Source organism: Anastrepha ludens, chromosome X, assembly GCF_028408465.1.
Source record: "Anastrepha ludens isolate Willacy chromosome X, idAnaLude1.1, whole genome shotgun sequence".
Classification (NCBI taxonomy): Eukaryota; Metazoa; Arthropoda; class Insecta; order Diptera; family Tephritidae; genus Anastrepha; species Anastrepha ludens.
Window position 1 is genome coordinate 73,531,550 of NC_071503.1, and position 21,700 is coordinate 73,553,249.

Consider the following 21,700-nt stretch of genomic DNA (forward strand, 5'->3'; position numbering starts at 1 on the left):
TATCAAAACACGATGAAGTAATTTTCGCAGCAAAAGAAAATCGCGGAACATTTTATGTAAATGCTTTAGAAACAAAAGAAAAGGAAAGCGTAAACGCAATAGCAAATGAGAAAGATTTTATTGTTTGGCATAAACGCTTTGGACATTTGAACGCGAAAGACCTGACAAAATTGGCAAATCGATGCATGGTACGGGGTCTTAACTTAAAAATGCCGACGGATTTTAAGTGCCCAACTTGCGCGACATGTAAAATAAGCGGTAAGCCGTACTGTACAAAGAATAATATTTCGACGAAAAGTGCGCTGGAATTAATACACACAGATATTTGTGGGCCTATGAAAGTGGCATCACAGAGCGGAAGTCGGTATTTTATAACTTTTATTGATGACTTTACACGCTATATAGAAGTGAAATTTCTACGTAAGAAGTCACATGCATTTGACGCTTTCAAAGAGTGTATGGCGCGTGTTGAAAAACAAACCGAGGTATTATTCACCAAATAACAGTGAGTTATTCACATCAACAAAACGGAATCGCGGAGCGGGCGAACAGAACGTTAGTGGAAATGGCGCGTTGCTTGCTAGAAAACTCAAATTTACCACAAAGTGTTTGGACTGAAGCTATAAACACAGCGGCATACATCAGGAAACGGTCACCTATTAAAATTTTGGGAGATGTTACTCCGTTCGAAAAATGGACACACAGAAAACCAGCTGTGGCGCATTTTCGGACTTTTGGGTGCGATGTTGTTATTCTACAAAAGGGACCTAAATGTCCTAAATTTGCTCCAAAGGGAGTGGTTGGTTACATTGGTTACGTAGAATTTACTAAGGGATATCGACTTTACAGTCGCGAAACAAATCAAATAAATATTGCTAGAGATGTGATTTTCTTCGAGAATAAAGATGAAGCGTGGAAAACGGCTGAAAAGCAAAACGACGACAACTGTTCAGTATTCGAAATGATCTTGCCAGGAATAAATACAATTGTCCGAAAATCGTCACCTAACTCTGCAACCACGGAATTTAAACCGGCTGAGATCATCGTTGAAGAATCTGCAGAGGATGTCGCGGAATCCTCTACAGACGAGGAGAGTGATTTAGACTTCGAAGATGCTGAAGATGGAAATGAAAAGGTAATAGTCCTACGCAGTCGAAGGATTGTTTCCAAAATCCAGTCTTCAACTCATATGTTACATGCTATCATCGAAAATCCAGCAACATTAACTGAGGCGCTGAAATCAAGTGAGGCTGTACATTGGCGAAAAGCAATGGAACTTGAACATGACACGTTGATGAAGAATAACACATGGGAGCTTGTGGAGAAACCATCAAATAAAAACGTGATAGGCTGCAAATGGGTGTTTGCTGTGAAGAGGAATCAGGAGGGAGTCGTCGAACGCTACAAAGCGAGGCTGGTCGCCAATGGGTGTGCACAAAAGATAAATGTTGACATCACGGATACATATGCACCTGTGGTGAGGCATTCGACAGTTCGCATATTATTGGCGTTAGCAGCAAAATACAAGCTATTGGTGAATCACGTTGACATTGCCGCTGCATATTTGAACGGTGAATTAACTGACGAAATCTACATGAAACAACCGCCTATGTTTGGGGACAAACGAAACGGCGACTTGGTTTGTAGAATCAAAAAATCAATCTACGGCCTAAAACAAGCGGGCAGAGAGTGGAATAAAAAGGTTACCGATATCTTGCTAACAATGGGATGCTTACGTTGCAAAGCTGATACCTGTGTTTACATCAAGAGAGCCGGAAGCAACATAAATTTAATTGGCCTGTACGTTGATGATATGCTGTTGGCGTGCTCATCGGAGAAGTATGTTACATGCGGAAAATCGGAGAAGTACATGCGCACATCATAGCACAGTTTAACTCTCATGCGCATCAGGAACATTTTGGTGCCGCAAAGCATGTGCTGAGATACTTGAAAGGGTGTCCAAAAGGTATGATCACATTTTCTCCTCATCAGGAAAATTTGATATGTTTTACAAATGCAGACTGGGGTTCCGACGGTACAAACCACAAATCATACAGTGGCTCTGTATTATTATTGGCTGGCGGAGCTGTCGTCTGGGAATCCAAAAAACTGCAAGTGGTCGCTCTAAGCACGATGGAGGCGGAGTATATTGCCATGTGCCAAGGGGCAAAAGAGATAGCTTTTCATCGAAGCTTGCTTCACCAATTGGGTTTTGGCAATCTGGTGTCTGGACCGACAACGATCCTGTGCGATAACCAGGGAGCACAATTTCTGGTCACCAATCCGACGACACACAAGCGTAGTAAACACATTGACATACGTTTTCACTACGTGCGTGAACAATACTTGAAGGACGATATTGCACTGGAATATGTACCCTCGTCGGAGAATGCAGCGGATATACTAACAAAACCTTTGACTAAAGAGAAGCATATTAATTGTTGTAAATTGTTAAATATGAGTTTCAATTGAGTTTCTCGACATATGTATGTATGAATGAATTTAATATTTTTCCTTTGGTATTTGAAGTTTATTTTGGAAATGTAACATGTTCGAATTGTGGCGGAGATTGTTGGAGCCAAGTTGCAATTCAACCATGTATAGTTTGTTAAAGTACGAAAAAATATCAACCTTGTTTTAACTTCTTTACTTCTTCTTCTAGTATTAATGCTTACTGTGACTCAAGGCACTCCAATAAAGTTCTTTATACGAAACGAACGTGATTGTATTGTATTTTTCCATTGCGTTTTTCCACAGAGAATTCTAACAGGAACAAAATGCATTTCCCACGGCTAAAAATATTAAGACTCCCTAAAACATCTCAAGAAATACAGAGCAAATTCATAAGCACAGTATTGTATATACAGTAATCTTCCAATACTCTGATTTCAGAGTTAGTTCCTATCCTTGCAGATACGAGTATATGCATATGTTTTTGTGCACTTTTTATCAATTGAAGAAGTACATACGTAAAGTAATGTACTCATTAATTATTTCCCTATTATAGAAAACATAAAATCATTGTTTCGAAATTTTCTCCTAGTATTGAAATGTCCGACGCAGAACTTTTTTATAAGCTACTTGTGTTGTTTTTTTTTTTATTTTTATTTACATATGTACATATGTATATGGGTGCAAACATATATACGAGCCGCTACCATTCGACATGACAAAAATTCAAGACTTACCAAACATTGGCAAATAATTCAACACGAAATGTTCCAATATTGACTACTAGCAAACCCGGCCCCCTTCGCTGGGCACACTAAAATAGAATAGATATGGTTTAGAACAGAAAATATATGATTTTCATATTATTTATTTCTTTATTCAAGCGCTTTGGCATAAACAATATTTTTCGTTTTTGTATTTGTTTTTGAGTAAATATAAAATATAAATTGAAAATCAGGAAAAAAGAAGATTGTTTTTAAATTTCAAATCCACGCGAATGAATAATTAAGAAACAATCGTCTTTTTTCCTGATCATCCATGAATTTTTCGTTTCAATTTATATGTTTTATTAAGCATTGGAGCTTTTTTAACCATTATCCATTTATATTAAAAAAAAAACAAAAAGGAAAAAAATGTTTTTTCCACGAACACATAATTTCATTCGGATTTCACATTAAATTCTCAAATTTCGTAAGAAATTATTCACTGTTCCAAAATCCACTCCAAAAAAATTCACAAACAATTTTTACATGTTGCACTTACGTTTTTTCCTTATGGCATCCAAATCAGAAAGAAATATTGACACATTATAACTCACACTGTCAATTTGACAGTTCAGTTCCGCCCAAGCGTTAAAAAAGTAAGTGACATTATGGCTGGTTCAAAAGAACGCTGTACCCGTTGCCAGTGCTCCGAATTACAACCAAACTTTACGAAACCCATTTTCAATACTTACTTAACAATGTGCGTAAGTTTGGTTTAATTCGGTGCAAAGACACGGCGGGTCCACGTTTTGGCATATATTTCGAGACCCTAGTCATCAATAGGTATGAAAACTACCCCGTATTAAAGCACTTATCAACAGCTTTCATTTGATACCCATATTGTACATACATAACCAAAGGTTACCCGGGTCCACGTTTTGACCTATATCTCGAGACCCCAGTCACGGAGCGGCATGAAAAATACTCTGTACTAAAGCATTCACCAACAGCTTTCATTTGATACCCATATTGTACATACACGTCCGAAGGTTACCCGGGTCCACGTTTTGACCTATATCTCGAGACCCTATCTACCAATAGGTATTCAAACTATACGGAAATCATCTTCAATACCTACTTAACAATGTGTGTAAGTTTGGTTTAATTCGGTTCAAAGACACGGCGGGTCCACGTTTTGGCATATATTTCGAGACCCTAGTCATCAATAGGTATGAAAATTACCCCGTATTAAAGCACTTACCAACAGCTTTCATTTGATATCCATATTGTACAAACACATTCTAGGGTCCACGTTTTGGTCTCTATCTCGAGACCCTAGTCACGGAGCGGATGGAAAGACTCTGAACTAAAGCATTCACCAACAGCTTCCATTTGATACCCATATTGTACATACACATCCGAAGGTTACCCGGGTCCACGTTTTGACCTATATCTCGAGACCCTATCTACCAATAGGCATCCAAACTATACGGAAACCATCTTCAATACCTCCTTAACAATGTGTGTAAGTTTGGTTTAATTCGGTGCAAAGACACGGCGGGTCCACGTTTTGGCATATATTTCCAGACCCTAGTCATCAATAGGTATGAAAATTACCCCGTATTAAAGCACTTATCAACAGCTTTCATTTGATACCCATATTGTACATACACAACCAAAGGTTACCCGTGTCCGCGTTTTGACCTATATCTCGAGACCCCAGTCACGGAGCGGCATGAAAAATACTCTGTACTAAAGCATTCACCAACAGCTTCAATTTGATATCCATATTGTACAAACACATTCTGGGGTCCACGTTTTGGTCTCTATCTCGAGAACCTAGTCACGGAGCGGCATGAAAAATACTCTGGACTAAAGCATTCACCAACAGCTTCTATTTGATACCCTTATTGTACACACACATCCGAAGGTTACCCGGGTCCACGTTTTGACCTATATCTCGAGCCCTATTTCCAAAATAAAATATAATCCATGTTACTCGTGGATGATGTAGCTTTCGAATGTTGAAAGAATTTTTAAAATCGGTCCAGTAGTTTTTGAGCCTATTCATTACAACCAAACAAACAAAGTTTTCCTCTTTATAATATTAGTGTAGATTTTCGAATGGTCGAGAGAATTGACATGTGGGCGGCTCGTTTTAGGATGAAAGTACTTTGCTCTTAGAACTATAAGCTCGAATTTATCAATGCATTTTTTTATTGATGAGTTTTTGTTGTATTTTACAATAGTTGAAACTGTTCAGCGCCGCCGCGACTATTTTAGACTGTTCAGCACCATGGCAACTAGAATGAAGGCCGCTATGGCTGCGCCTGTGAATGCATTTTGTTCTTATAGTCGCTAGGCATAGAAATTTAGCTTTGGACAACATACGCATATAGAGGAATAAAGTGAGTGCACTGTGTGAGCGGTTATATGTACATGCGAGGTGAAATAGTTTTCGCGGTTTCACTTCATTTTTGGTAATGCGCACTATTCGTAGCCCGTGAGACTTCTCTTTACATTAACGTTCTAAGGTAGAAGAAGAGCGCAAAGAGACCGTATTAGTAGCAGCGGCATTAACATCATCAGGATCGAGTACATCTGTAGAGATGGCTAATTTACCGATCGCAGTTAACCGCTCTTGCATAGTAACATTCGAATTACACTGCTAAGTCGATTCTGCCAGCGCAGTATTAGATGAGCGATCCGATGCAATTACATCAACGGAGTGAGAATAGTTAGCGACAGCGTCAACAGCAAGTTGTGTAGGCGAGTTTACACGAGCATTCTCGGATCGAAGAACAGCGATTTCTTTTAGAACTCTTTTTAGGCTGATTTCAGATTTACTTTCTGGGACTGGTTCTGGCACTTGTTGTTGTCATACACGCAATTTTTCAAATTATTAACTGTTTAATTATATAATTACAGCTTAGTAAGCACGAAAACTGTGGAGCAAAACAAAAAACAAAAACGCGTCCGCACTCACTGACATACATTATATTATGATGGGCGACGTACCACGGGCAATTTATTAACATCCTAAGAATTTACTTTAGGCTCAAATCTTTGCTGTATTTCAATATTTTTACTATATGACCTTATACAAGAGTATTTTGTTATGTAGCGACATTTGGCATATTTTGTAATTAGTTAGTTTTGTTAAGTTTTAAACCCAAAAGCTTTTCTTTTGGTGGTGTATTGAGTTTTCCAAGTGAGTTTTGAGTCCGTATGAATGCCTAAATACTTAGTTTTGCTTGATTTTGGGACCTCGATGATATTGAGCTTTACTGGAGGACAGTGTTCACGTCGGATTGTAAACGTTATTTGAACTAATTTGGTGTCATTCGCTTTAATTCACCAATTTTGTAGCCATTGGGTCATATCATTGAGACATATTAGCAATTTTAGACATGATTTATTCGCGACTTTGAGTGAATAACAGGTATAATATGAGACCTAGGAGAGAGTCTTTAGGCACCCCAGCATATATTTTGTGGAGATTGGTTACTTCATCGTCTTATTTAATAAAAAAAAGAGTCTATAGGCAAAATACGAGTTTATAAAGTTATAGAAATTTATTGGGAGAGATTATTTTTCTGCCATACTCTGTCAAAGGCTTGAGAAATGTCGAGAAAATCTGTTCTTTAAAATTCTTTACATTCGAAAGCGTTATTTATGTGTATGTTCGATGAGACAGTTCACTTGTTCAATGGTGCTGTGCTCTTCACGATAATCAAATTAACGTTTGGGAGTCACCTGTCTTTTCTCAATTACGGAGGATAATCTTTAAAGAAATAAGTTTTAGATTAACAGATTAACTTGGAGATAATCGGGAGCAGCTTATCGGGGGTATGTTTTGGAATTATATGAGTTCTTCCCTGGTTTTAAAATCAGTTTTACTAGAACAACTTTCCACTGAGGAGAGACAAATCCTTTCAGAATGATTGCATTTAAGAGTTGGGTGAGAAATATTATAGTTTATTTTCGTAATTATCTTAAGAACTTTGTTAATAAGTCATAACAAGGAGATTTTTTGGCTTTGAAATGGAGTCAAGCAGCTTTTATTTCTTTTCTTGGGCACTTCCTTATTGTCAAATCCATTTAGTGCGATTTATCTGAGAGTGGACGAACTTGGAGTTGGATATTTGGGGGTGATTCGTCGGGAACAAAAACTTAAGAGAGATGTTTAGCGAAGCAGTTTGCTTTGGCAGCGTTCGTTTCCACCCATCTGGCTAGATACCGGAAGGGTTTTGTTGGATTGGCCCTTTTATTCTTTTGGTCGCCTTCCACAGAGAGTAGTAGTAGGTTAGGTTATGTGGGTTAGGTTGTGGCAGTCGGCTTATTGATTTATTTTAGCCAAACTCACTTAGTCCATGTAGGTCCCTGGTGGTACCACTGTGTAACACGGGAACCTTACTATTAGTTTTCATCGATCCAGTTAGACTCTCTTATGAAGCGTAGGATATCCCAACACCAGACTTCTGTAGTATTCATGCGAATACATTCCTAGCCTAGAAGAGTGCCTACCTCACAGCCAGTCATTCTTGACTAACCTTTGATATTAGTATAGCTGCCTCCATTGATTTGATGGTCTCTTGGCTGTCTGAGAAGATATTTATCGTAGTTCTTGTTACGGCGTGTGTGTTAAGGTACATAATTACCTCCTTTATGGGTAAGACTTCTGCCTATTATACGCTATAGTAGTCCGGAAGTCGGACCGATAATTCTAATCCTAATTCTTTTGTAAAAAAACTCCATAGCCTACTTTCTGTTCTAGCTTGGATCCATCCGTATAGAAATTTATTTCCTCACTCCGCCTTAGTCTTTGAGTTTTCCACTCTCTTCTTGACGGGATGTTAGTCTTCAAGAGCCTGTTGAAGGGGGGTTTCGGGAAAGAGTAAAAGAGTAGTCGATTTCTTGGTTATAACTACTCATAGTATGTAGTATAGAAGCGTAGCTGAACCGTCAGGTCTTCCATATTATCCTATTAAGTCGATGCGCTAAAGCGGCGGCCACATGTTTTCTTACCAGAATTAGAGCAGGTAAGTTGACTAGTACTTCATTAGGGGTGGTCTTTAAAGCACCGGGGATGCATAAAAATGCAGTTATTTGGTCCTTGCCTAGAAGTTTCGTATAACTTGCATTTTGAGTTGATGGCCACAACACAAGTATTCTATATAGTAAAATAGGCTGAACTACTGAGATGTTAAGCCAGTTTGAGATACGAGGTGTTAGTCCCCATTTCATTCCGACCGCTTTTTTGTATGAGCGCAATGCGATGCTGGTCTTTTGAATCCTGTTCTCAATTTAGATTTCCATGTTTCCTGTCTAGTATGAACCTTAGGTATTTAAAATTTTCTTTCAAAAGAAGGTCCACACCCTTGGAAATTAGCGGGGAGACTGTGGGCAGTCTATGTTTCTTTGTGAAGAGAATAAGTTCGGTTTTATCAGGGCTTATTTCGAGTCCCCTATTCTCTGTCCAGTTATTAAGCGTGGCCATGTTAGAGCGCAGAATATCCACGAGCATGCTGGGATACTTGCCTTTAACCGCGATTGCCAAATCGTCAGCGTAAGCTGTAAGCAAGTACAATAGTTCACTGCCAAAATCCAGAGGAGAGGAGTACCTCTGCAGACTAGTTTGCTTATTATTGTGTTACCTACTCTTGCAGGCGTCCGCCGTAGCCGAATGGGTTGGTCCGTGACTACCATTCGGAATGCATAGAGAGAACGTAGGTTCGAGTCTCGGTGAAACACTAAAATTAAAAAAAAAGTTTTTTCTAATAGCGGTCGCCACTCGGCAGGCAATGGCAAGCCTCCGAGTGTGTTTCTGCCTTAAAAAAGCTCCTCATAAAAATATCTGCCGTCCGGAGTCGGCTAGGAACTGTAGGTTCCTTCATTTGTGGAACAACGTCAAGACGCACAACACAAATAGGAGAAGGAGCTCCGCCAAACACCAAAACAGCGTGTACGCGCCAATTATATATATATATATACAGTTATTAACATAAATAAGTATACAGGATCCTGATTTATGGAATTGTTTGACACTAACGCTTTCCTTAATATGGAATCAAAATATTTTACATATGGTAATTGTGTACTGGGATAAGCTATCATATGCGCCTTAATTTAGCTGTAAACTTTAGGTACCGTTATCCACGCTTTGCTTTGTCTTTGATGCCAACCAAATTTATGTCACAAAAGTTAGTATACATCAAACGGTTTTCCAGTTAGCATAACATTTATTTTTACGCATTGAATAAAAAAGTTGAAACTATTAAAAGGAAATAATTAAAGTGAGTATAAAATCTTATGGAAGTACGTTTTGTATTAATTTTTGCGATATTTTTAGTAACGGAGGTAATAAAATATCACAAGGAACATAAATCATTGCGAGAAATCGGTCGTTTGATAGATAGGAGTTTTACTACAGTTCAAAAGATTGTCAATAAATATAAAAGTGTGGGAAGCACCACTAATAAGGAGCTTAGTCGTACGGAAAATCAGGGCAAACCCCAAAATAAGTGACGCACAATTGAAATCTGAAGTTGAAAATGAGCCTGGAAAACAATTTAGCACCCAAACTATTCGCAGGGTCTTGCATTGTGCTAGTTATCATGGAAGCAATGTAAGAAAAAACCCTTCGTGAGTAGTGTCAATCGGAGTAAACGGATTTCATTCGCCAAAGATCATGAAAAATATGACCAAACATTTTGGAACCAAGTCATATTTTCTGATGAGTGTAAGTTCAGTATCTGTGGATGGCCGTGAAAAAGTTTGGAGAAAAGTTAACGCGGAATTGAATCCAAACAATATGACCGGCACTGTGAAGCATGTAGGGGGCTCTGTGATAGTTTGGGGATGTATGGCTGCAAACAGGGTTGGAAAATTGGTATTTATCGAAAATATTATGGACCGATATGGGTATTTAAATATTTTGAAAAATAATTTAAAAGAAAGCGCTACGAAATTAGACCTTGGAGGAACGTTTATCTTCCTGCAGGATAATGACCCGAAGCACACATCTAACATTGTACGAGAGTAGCTATTATACAATGTGCGAAAACAGCTGAAAACACCGCCAAAGTCCCCGGACACCAACCCAATCGAACATTTAAAGCGACAAATACGTAAACATCCGATTAGAAATAAGGAACAACTGAAAAACGTCCTTCAAGAGGAATGGAATAAAATACCACCAGCTATAACTGAAAACTTGGTGAAATCAATTGCCACCACGACTTAAAGCCAATGTTAAGTCTAATAGTTAACCTACCAAATAGTAGGATTTGATTTTAATTATGTTTTTGATTTCACAAATTAATAATATGGTGAACTGTATACTTACTTTTGAGACATGAATTTTTTAAAGTTTAATTTGAAAAGCTATAATTTTGTTCCTTTTTAAAATTTTGTGATTATTTGGATTAAATATGACCTTTGTATTTCATTCATGTAAACAAAACACAATTTGGTTATAACTTAGGTTGTTTGAAGGAATCGATTGGGGGAAAATTGAAAACGTGTCCGGTGTATACTTACTTCTGTTACTAACTGTATAATCTTGCAGTTACTTTTCTTATGACAAGTATGGTCTCGATCAGAGTAGCAACATGAGTTTCGCCTTCTTCTAGAACACCCGTTATGGCGCTTGTATTCATTTTATTAAGGGCTCCTTCAGTGTCTACAAAAGCTACCAAAGCAAACTATTTTTCTGCCAGGCTCTTTTCCACGAACTCGACAACCGAGTGTACAGCAGTTTCTGTAAATTTGCCTTTTATGTAGACGTGTTGTGCCGGGAAGAACCTGTTGATTGGTATAAGGCCCAGTAGAAACTCATCGAAAATCCTTTCTAGAATCATCCTTCAGAAACCATTTGATTTCCTAGATTTGATTGCCACCCATTCTTAGCAGTCTGCGTCTAGGGGGACACCTAAAGATTTCTTATTTGACGTGGCCCATGTATTTCTCGGACCCTCAAGATAGCCTAGGCTACATGGTGTCTTTGCATAAATTCTCCTTATTCTAGCCGCTTTTCTAATTTCCTCAATTCCTTGACAGTAGTTTTACAAGGATTCGCGTGGCGCGGTTCTTACTGCTTTTTTGAAGATTTCAAAGTCAGCCTTGAAGGCTTAACAAATTGAATAGTGTCCTATTAGATTTTCCTAACGAGGTTATTTCTTTTGTCCACCAAGGTGGTTTTGTCTTTCCTCATTTGCGTACAACAGGATACCCAGCTTCTAAAGAACTATTCACGGCTTTCGTTTAATGATTTACCAATCCGTCCAGATCCCCGTTTGTGGTGAGATCATGATACGGTATCTTTGGCAATAAGCTCTAATTTGTTGTTTTATACTCCCCAGTCGGGTTTTCGGATGTTCCTAAGACTGTAACTTGTGGAAGCTTATGATGAATGGCATATTCTATGTAACGATGGTCAGAGTAAGATTTTTTCTTCAAAGCTCGCCATTTTTCAGCGTTGGTAGCAAAAATGTCAGAGGCCAGGACTAAATCCAAAATTCTGACGGTCGAGTTCTGGCTGCTGGACAACCGTTCTTCGTCGCCGTTGTTCGAGTCAGCTCTATCGCCCTCTTCACTAAGTTCTAAAGCTGGCTCGTCACTACGGCAAATCCGAACGGTTGTGTCAACGAGCCTAAATCTTACTTTCCTACTTTTTTCGCCAGTGGGGCGAGTGTTTTGGCATTGAGAAGTAACAACACCTGCTTTCTACCTTTTACTAGCTGCTTAACCTCCACCGATTTGGCCGGGGTCCATTCTCGATACTGGGTCTGCTTGAAATTTCTGCCTTGCTGGCTACTTCGAATTTGGCCACTGGCCAAACTTCACGAATTTTACTTACGGCTAACCTGTAGAGCCAAGCTGACCTATTGTTCTCTCAAGCGAAGAGTTTCCTTACCTTGGTACCTGCCGTTGCCGTGGCAGAGTGTAGGGCGTCCGGGGTTTACCTCTAGAACCTGGAGGTACACTTCGGCAAAAGCTTCCTCAATACACCTCCATTTCTCCTTGGTGATAGTCCCTTCCTCCTCCGAGCTCTCAACGATGGGCCGTACCTCACCGCCATCCTTCACTACTTCGCTAAGCAACGGGTACTTATGGGCAGCTGTTTTTGGTTTTTTGGCGATCCCTTCCCCTGTGTCCTCAGCCGATCTTTGTCTTTTTGGAGCCATATACGCCGGTTTTCCCAAGCTGGGTACAAGCCCCTTTGCCTATTCAACAGACCTAGCCTATTCCTCTATATTTGCAACTTGTTTTAAGCTACCTGGTTTCACAACGGCCACCTGCGGTTATACTTTTAAAGGTCCGACGATTATCGGACAAGAGAGGACCACCCGCAGAGAGGACCGTGTACACAGGTAAGGCTAGATAGAACCCCAGGTTGCCGGTACCCGGAGCACTCCGTTCGGAACTGAGCTAAATCTGGGTCCCTATCCAGGCTGAACCTCGGCACGGGTCGTATTACACTTTGTTCCAACCCAGAGCTTTTTCAAGAGGTTTGATCCTCCGATTAACAGAACCTGGTCATCGCTTAAAAATGCAGCCCCGAACCATAGAAATGAAATGCACTTGCTCAATACTGGAATGTATACTGACGTATACGGTATGTACCGTCTTGTAATCGGATAGGGCCGAATATTTTTCTGAGAATCTTTCTTTCAAATCCCATCAGTAAACTCACGTTATTAACTTTAAGGCGGCCGCCGTAGCCGAATGGGTTGGTGCGTGACTACCATTCGGAATTCACAGAGAACGTAGATTCGAATCTCGATTGTATTTCTGCTATGAAAAAGTTCCTTCCTGCCGTTCGGAGTCGGCTTGAAACTGTAGGTCCATTTGTGGAACAACATCAACACGCACATCACAAATAGGAGGAGGAGCTCGGCCAAACACTCAAAAAGGGCGTACGCGCCAATTCTAACTTTAAGGATCCATGTTTCGCAGCCCTAGATGAGGACCCGCCTTATTATAGTTTTATACATCAGGAGCTTTTGTTCCTTTAATATCAATGAAGACTTCATAAGTTTGATATGGCCAAAGTATGCCCTGATAGCTGCATACAATACCGTAGTATTGATATAGACGGATCCTTGCTTATACTGACTACTACGCCTAAGTATTTAAACTCTTGCATGAGATCAAAAATGTAGCTTCCGATTCTGATGTGGCTATCATGAAAGAATAGTGTCAATGACAGGGTGGGCAATATAGCGTTTGCTTTTTGAACCACCTATTTTTTTTGAGAATGGTAACACAAATGACATGTCAAATGTGTTCATAATTTACTTAAAGGTTTGACATTTTCGAAATGGGACGCTATACGCTTGAACAAAATTGGGAAATATTGAAAACCTATTTCCAAAGTGGAGAGTCATCTTCTTCTTTTCTGATGAAGCTCATTTTCACATCGGGGGCTACGTCAATAAGCAAAATTGTCGGATTTGGGGCTCAGAAAATCCACACGTTACTGTAGATAAGCAAATACATCCACAACGAGTCTCTGTTTGGTGCGGTTTTTTGTCTGGCGGCATCATCGGGCCATTTTTTTTCGAAAATGAGCGAGGAGCCGCGGTTACAGGAAATGACAAGCGTTATCAATTGGCCGCCTCGGAGCTGTGATTTAAGACCGTTGGACTATTTTTTGTTGAGAGCCGTTAAGGAAAAATGCTTTGCAAACCATCCAGAGACGATTGATGCTTTAAAACACGAAATCGAAGTTGCCATTCATGAAATTGGAGCCCAAACAATCGAAAATGTGCTCAAAAATTGGGTTGATCGAGTGGCCTACTGTAAAGCCAGTCGTGGCAGTCATTTGAACGATATTATTTTTCATTCGTAAATGGCAATGTTCAATATTTTTTATTTTTTTTTGAATTTGAAAAGGTCGAGCCAAGGAGCACCAGCAGATTTGGTGGCTCCTAAAACACTCAGGCTAAAAAAGCCCATTGTATTTAAAGCTCTGGAAAGGGGGTAGATAGTCAAGGAGGGAGGGAGAAAAGTATCATAGAAAGAGATAGGAAAGAATAGAGACAGAGATAGAGATAGTTAGTCCTGTGAGAATTTTCCAAATTCTTTGACAAATTTGTAAATATCCTCCAGTTTTAGAGAACGAATAATACTCATTCTCATGACATCGGAACCCAATACTCGTAGTCGCGCTCTAGCAAAGGCAGGACACTCACAGAGAAAGTGCTCAGTGCTATCCGCCTCCTCCAAGCACGACAGGCATACCGGGCCCTCGATGATTCCAATGGTGGTCATATGCTGACCCCATGGGTTGTGTCCTGTAATGATGCCGACCATCAACCGAATATCTTTCCTTCTAAGTTTTAGTAGAAAGTTTGACAGTTTTCTGTTCGGACTCGTCACAAAACACTTTGCAGTTCTGTAGCGTTCTAGACCGGACCATCGTTCTTTATGTAGATTGCCTACATAATCGTTGATCCAGTTCTTGATTCCTGCGGGACTGATTCCGATTATTGGCTCTGGCCCCTCTGGAGGCACCGCTGATCCACGGTTGGCCAATTCGTCGGCAATTTCGTTTCCTTGAACACCGGAGTGTCCTGGAACCCATATAAGTACAAGCCTGTTCTGTCTTGCGACAGAATTAAGCTTCTTCTTACATTCTTGAACAATCTTTGAGGTTTGCTTCGCGTTCTCCAGGGCCTTCAATGCAGCCTGACTGTCACTGAAGACTCCAATCTGTTTCCCGCTCCATCTCCTCTCGATTATCCATTCGGCTACTTTTAGGATGGCAAAAACTTCTGTTTGGAAGACAGTTGCCATTCCCCCCATAGCGTAGTGATACTTATTACTATCGTTTAAGTACCATCCGGCTCCAGACCCTATTTCAGTCTTGGACCCATCGGTAAAGAAAATATCCGTCAAACCTCCCTGCATGCCTCCTGGATTGCTCCATTGCTCACGCAATGGAAATCTGACATCAAATTTCCTTCCGAATGAAACTGTGGGTATCAGGTCATCTTTAGGTGCCAAAAACAGTGGATACTGCTCCGACAGCAACTTAAAGATTTCTCTGTGTCCCGAAGTTCCATCTTCGTGCCAGAAACCATATTTATGGAGTCTACACATAGCTTTTATTGCTTCCTGTTGTATCTTAAGATCCAGGGGGAGCAAATCAAGCATAGCATTTAGGGCATCTCCAGAGGTTGTACTCATGGCACCCGTGATGCATAAACATACACTTCTTTGCAGCGTGTATAGTTCCCGGATTGTGGACTTAACCATGCTCCGTCGCCCCCAGACCACAGAAGCGTAAGTGATGATTGGTCTGATAAGTGCCGTGTATATCCATAGGAAGACCACAGCAGGTTTCAGACCCCAGGTTTTGCCAAAGGCTCTACGGCATTGCTGAAAAATCTTCAATGCACGATTCACCTTCAGTGAAACGTGTGTCTCCCAAGTCAGCTTCTTATCCAAGATTACTCCTAGATATTTAACTTCGTTGGAAAGACCAAGTGTCACACCTTTCAGTGTTGGAAGACTGAGTCCATCCAATTTCCGTTTTCTCGTAAACAAGACTATAGTTGTTTTGTTCGGATTAACGGAAAGACCTTGTCTCATGCACCAATCATCGATTTTGTCAAGAATCCTCTGCACTTTCGTGCAAAGCCTCCTTAAGGATTTATCCGATGTTAGCGCACAGACGTCGTCCGCATATGCTTGGACGTGAAAGCCGAGTTCCTGCATCTCCACTAATAGGGAGTCTACGACGAAGCACCACAGCAGCGGAGAAAGAACACCCCCTTGGGGATATCCTTGCTTGGCCCTGACTGTGATTTGCTCGTCATCGCTCCCACCAGCGGTTAACAGCCTCTCAGAGAGCATGGAGTATATCCATTTTATAATGGCTTGATTAACTCCGTGTCGTTCGGCAGAAGAACATATCGAGTCGAAAGAGGCATTATCAAAAGCCCCCTCAATGTCCACGAACACGCCCATTGTGTATTCGTCAGCTTCCAGCCCAGCTTCAATCTTGCTAACAAGATCGTGTAAGGCTGATTCACATGATTTTCCACTCTGGTAAGCGTGTTGATTTTTACTAAGTGGACTTCTCGGCATACCCCCACTCGAATATGTTTCTCCACCACTCGTTCCAGACTTTTCAACATGAACGATGTCAAACTGATTGGTCTGAAACTTTTTGCTAGGGAATAGTCATCTTTTCCTGGTTTCGGAATAAATACTACTCTTACGCGTCGCCATTGGGATGGTATATAACCAAATGCAAGACAGGCTGTGAAGATCCTTTTCAGGGCCTCAATCAGCCTGTCTCCTCCTTTTTTAAGCATTGCTGGATATATTCCGTCAGGTCCAGGGGACTTAAAGTTCTCAAAGGAAGATAAGGAAAACCTTATCGATTCCCTTGTCACTATCCGGCTAGCAATATACCAGCTGTACCTAGAGGTTCCACCGTTGCCACCGTTGTTGTTCATGCCACTCTCAACTTCAGAGATAGTTCTACTACCCGGAAAGTGAGTTTCGAGTAGAGCATTAAACGTTTCCGATTTGGAAATGGTGTATGAACCATCAGGTTTTCGAATGGAATCCAGCCTTACTGAGCGGTCTAAATGAAGGACCTTACAAAGTCTCGCTGTTTCCCTCATTTCTTCGACGTTACTGCAGAAATTTCTATAGGATTCAAGTTTGGCTTGCCGTACTTTTTTCTTATATTCTCTCTGTGTAAGTCGATGATTGGCCCAGTCCTCTTCTGTTTTGGTCTTCAAGGCCTTATTAAGAAGTTTCCTGGACCGTACACGAAGCTTCGACAGTTCAGGGTTCCACCAAGGAACCGCTTTCCCCTGTCTGCTTTGCCTGAGTGGACACAGTTCCTCAAAGCAATTGATTAAAGTACCTTCTAATTTCTTAGTCGCATCTTCAATCATTTCTGCTGATTTGAGTTTTTTCAGGTTTGGTAATCGCTCTGTTAAAAGCTCACCATACCTGTCCCAGTCCACATTTCGAGGATTCCTACCGGAAGGTATTGATATTGTGTCAATTCCCAGTCGGAATTCGATAAGACGATGATCAGAAAGAGAGTCCTCCTCCAAAACTCGCCATCGGTTGATTTGATTTCCAACTGACCAATTGGTAAGTGTTAAATCAATCACCTCTTGTCTCCTTCTGGTCACAAAAGTTGGTTTGTTACCAGTGTTTTGAATGACCAAATCGGATGACAGGATAAAATCCAGTAGCTTGAGACCTCTGGGGTTGCATTTGCTGCTTCCCCACACAATGTTCTGTGAATTTGCGTCACAGCCCACTATTAGCCCCAGATTATTGGATTCTGCGTACTTGACCACTTCTCTTAGCTCCCTCGAAGGAGGTGGCTGTAAAGAGTCGTAGGGTAGGTAGGCCGAAACTATAATAGCTTCGACACTGTTCCCACTTTTCAAGTACTTTATTTTTGCAGGAACGATATCTCCGGAGCATAGCTCTTTTAACATCGTGTGTTCGATCAACCTCGGCATGATAATACATGCTCGCGGTCTCACATTCCCTTCACAATGAAGTATTTGTCCCCACGACATAGCACTTAGACCACAGATACGCTTGTGACATACCCATGGTTCTTGTATAAGTATTATGTGTGGGTTTGTTTGCAGTTTTGCATGCCTACGGCACAAGAGAGCCGTAGACGCTTTGCTATGCTGCAGATTTATCTGTGTAAATATTACTTCAGTCATGAGACTGAGTATATTTACGCTTTGTCCTCCACCTTATCCTGGACGCGGAACTGGATCCGCCCCAGATGTAGGTGGGGACGGCACCCGTACTTCGACTTAAGAACCTTGAGGGACCCAAGATCGATACCCAGTACCAGATGGGAACCCGCCTCCGAAGTGGTAGCGGATTTCTGCCTGGTGCACGAGTATACTCTCCAGAGAGTCGTGTCAAGATCCTTATTCTGAACACGGATGCGTTTGAGGAGTTCTGCTGAATTACAGGAAGGACCCGGAATCCAGACACTCGCTCGTACCAGCCTTTCTTTGCTACTCTCAACAAGAATAAACTTGCTGTTTTCGCAGGCTGGGATTTTTGCTATCGCTTTTTCTAGCCATTCTCGGGAAAAAGCATTGGAACAGTGCACCTTTACGATGCCGTCCACCACGCTTTTCCCCTCGAAAGTCGGCGCGTCTTTCGACTCACCGATAGCTTTCCACAGATAGCTGTCAAGATAGTCTTGTTGCCCTTTGGACAGTAGACCATCTTGTTTGTCGGTATGTATCTCCACCGTCATTGCCTTTGCTGCCATTCTCGCGAATGATTCGCCAGACGTTGACGGAAGAGTGTCATTCGACATTTGAGGTCCCTTAGCCTCTGCCTTGTCAGGCAAAGGTTTGTCTGCCTTGGATGGGGTCGAGGATGCAGGCATTTCCGAATTGCGTTTTTCAACTTTCCTCTTCTTTGCCTTCCTCCTCTTCCCGGTCGTTGGCACAGACCCCGTTTCGTTTCCGGAAGAGCGCAGGGCTATAGAGGAATCCTCTGTTCTGCCACGCTTTCCCGTTTCCGTTACAGGTGTCGAAGTTGACGGAGCTTGAGTCCTTGCCTTAGCTAGTGCTTCGGCTTGCCTCGCCTTCTGTCTTCTTCGTTTGATCTGCCTTGCGGTTAGACCAACACCTGCGTTCGACTCTCCAATAACTTCGGTCTTTTTACCGGTACTTACCTGATTCACACCAGGTTTAACCGTTGTCAAAGACTTACTCGGTACCAGAGATCCGTCTGAGTCTACTGAGAGATTGTCCGCCATCTCCACATCCTCCACAACTTGTTCAGTTGCTTCAGATCGTTTCGATGGCGGTGTATCGCTCACACTCACTCGGCTCTCCATTGGCATAGCCAATGTGCCATGTTTCACCACTATGTTCAATATTGAAAATAAAAAAAAAGTTTGAAGAAATATTGATTAGTTTATAGCCGATTCAAAAAGCAAATTTTACATGGCCCAACCTATATTTCTTCGTTTGTTCAGCTGGTCTTGTAGCTTACACTAACCGCATAAAAACGTTCTGAAGAGCCTCCCTATTTCTCGCAAGAATCACAATGTCGTCAGCGTGTGCGCATATTTGTGTCGATCTAAGAATTATTGTGCCACCTTGATCTATTTCGTTTCTTGCTGAATGCAATGTTAAATTAAGCAAGCGTTGACAATGAGTCACTTTGCCTCACGCCGGATTTCATTTCGAATTCGTCAGATATTTCACTATTCATTATTACTTTAGCATTTGAGTGCATAATAGTCGCATTGATCAAATGTATGTATTTTTGCGGTATACCCAGTATTTTTAGTGATAATCGATATATTTTCTGTTGCGTTTATCAAACGCTTGTTTAAAGTCTATAAAGAGGCAGTGTAAATTAATGTTGAACTCATAACATTTTTCGAACATTTGCGACATAATAAGCGTCTAAAACCGCATTGATGATCTCCGACGATCTCTGCTGTATGCACATTTAGCTTATCATATAGTATGTTTGAAAGAATTTTCTAGCTCACACGGAGAAGGGCTTTGCCCAATTAAATTTGTCCACTTTTTTAGAAATTCGGACTATTAAACTTGTATACCATTCTTCAGACAATTTTCCTGCTCTCCAAATTGGAAGTATTAGCTCATGTTGTTGATAAGACAGATAATTAACTCTTCTCCGCCATATTTTATGATCACTGCATTCATACAGTCTTCACCACTTGATTTGTAGTTTTTCATCTTCTCTATTGCTATTTTCGTGTCATTACGATCGGGGCCTTTAGCATATTTTCTGTTGGGCATACAGTACCAATAGGCACCTCATTTTCATTATTATTTAAGAATTTATTAAGTAGTATTGAGTTCTTTTAAATACTATTGAGTTTCTCGGTTTCCCTCAGTGATTAGTAGTTCTTCCACTTCTTTTGTAGGCATCGATAATTTTGCCTTTTTTTAGTTTGGTGCTTTTCTTTGAGCTTGCATTCAATAAGGGAGCATTCATAGAGAGTGAGGATTATGGATGAGTGGTCGTAATGGAAAAATCTATCAAATCAGGCTTATTTCTGAGGGCCAATAAATGGGCTCACCAGGGGAGATTGTTTTAAATTTAGTATTTGTATTGCTGAGACTAATTGGCGTCCTTTTGGTGATATAAGGCGGGATCCCCATTGGATGTATTTAGCGTTGAAATCACCGCCAGCAATAAATCTGTTGCCAAGAGTTTTAAAGAACACCTTGTACAGGTCTGATTTTATCGTATATTTGGGCTGTATACTAAGGTTATAACCAATTGCCCCAAACGTCTGGGGCATAGTGCGATAAAATGTATAGTTTTGGACTTTGAAAAAACTTTTTGTAGTGAAATGTGTTTCCGAAATTAAGAGAATATATACATATATATTCTGGTCGCATTCTGCTTGCGTTCCATGGTGTAATATTTAGGGTAGGATCCTGGGTAGGGACGTTGTCTGTTTGTGAGAGTTATAACAGCCGACACCATACTGGACATATGAGTTAGAAGTTGCCGTAATATTGCCATCATTTCTCGTATTTCGTTAGTTGAGCATTCTTATGTTGTAGCGCTTCTGGGAATATTTATTGCATCATTATTAACAGGTGGGTTGTTATGGAATTGTTATGCCTCACAACATTATCGTCTGAGACACTGTGCCTGATATTTGATTCTTGATTAATGATTGGGGCATTTGACGTCAGTGCGATTTGCTTTTTTAGTGGAATTTGCTGAACTTCCAGCGCACTTGATACATTTCGGGGACCATCTGCAATATCCTTTAGGGTGGCCATAATCCGGGCAGTTAGCGCATAGGAATATTTTTCGCTTTGGTCGTGGCGGCTCAGAGAAAATACGACTGTATAATAAATACTGAATTTCGTATATTTCTTTATTGTTTTAGCTAGGTTCAATCCCCTGAATGTTTTTTAATATTACTTTAAAACTGTGTTTATTTTTAGGTTTATAATTATACAGCTCGGTTTTTTTCTCTTTCAGGAGTTTCAAAATGGTGGAATAAGCTACAGGAGATTTTGTTTGAATTTTTTTTTTCACTGCTAAGCGATTTAATTTCGAATTGGGTTTTCACGTGCTCAGAAAGAAGCTTTGTTGGAAGGGTACGTTGTTATTCTTATCTACAAAGAGAGGTGGGGATTTTGGAACTTTTTCGGCAATAGAATTATTTAGGTGAACTCGGGTTGCTTAGCTAATATTTATTAATTTTGGCTTGCTTTTGAGGCTTTTTTGCTTTCTTAGGACTCACACGGACTCCTTTACTTGATTTCACTTGGATCTAATCATTAATAGAACTTGGAGTGGCACTATTATTATATATTCCCATAAGGTAATTTACAATTTACAAACAGTGAGCTGGATATTTTTTTTGGACTGCCGGTTGGTGATGAGAGGCCTATGCACGACCGAAATACGCGACTGACACCCGAATAACATCCTAAATTTCAAATATTTCAATAAGAATCTAATAAGAAAGTTTCTTATTGAATTAATTACTAGTTATGAATTTAAAT

At 40.5% G+C, this 21,700-nt stretch overlaps 1 protein-coding gene across 1 annotated transcript in view; it reads left to right on the top strand.

Moving 5' to 3' along the window:
• The window catches only part of LOC128870209 (uncharacterized), a 75,648-nt gene extending 73,763 nt beyond the window's left edge, over positions 1 to 1,885 (top strand). The window contains exon 5 of the mRNA XM_054112804.1: positions 794 to 1,885. Coding sequence (XP_053968779.1) covers positions 794 to 1,885 — 1,092 coding nt within the window. The remainder of the gene's footprint in view (positions 1 to 793) is intronic.
• Positions 1,886 to 21,700: the final 19,815 nt, after the last annotated feature.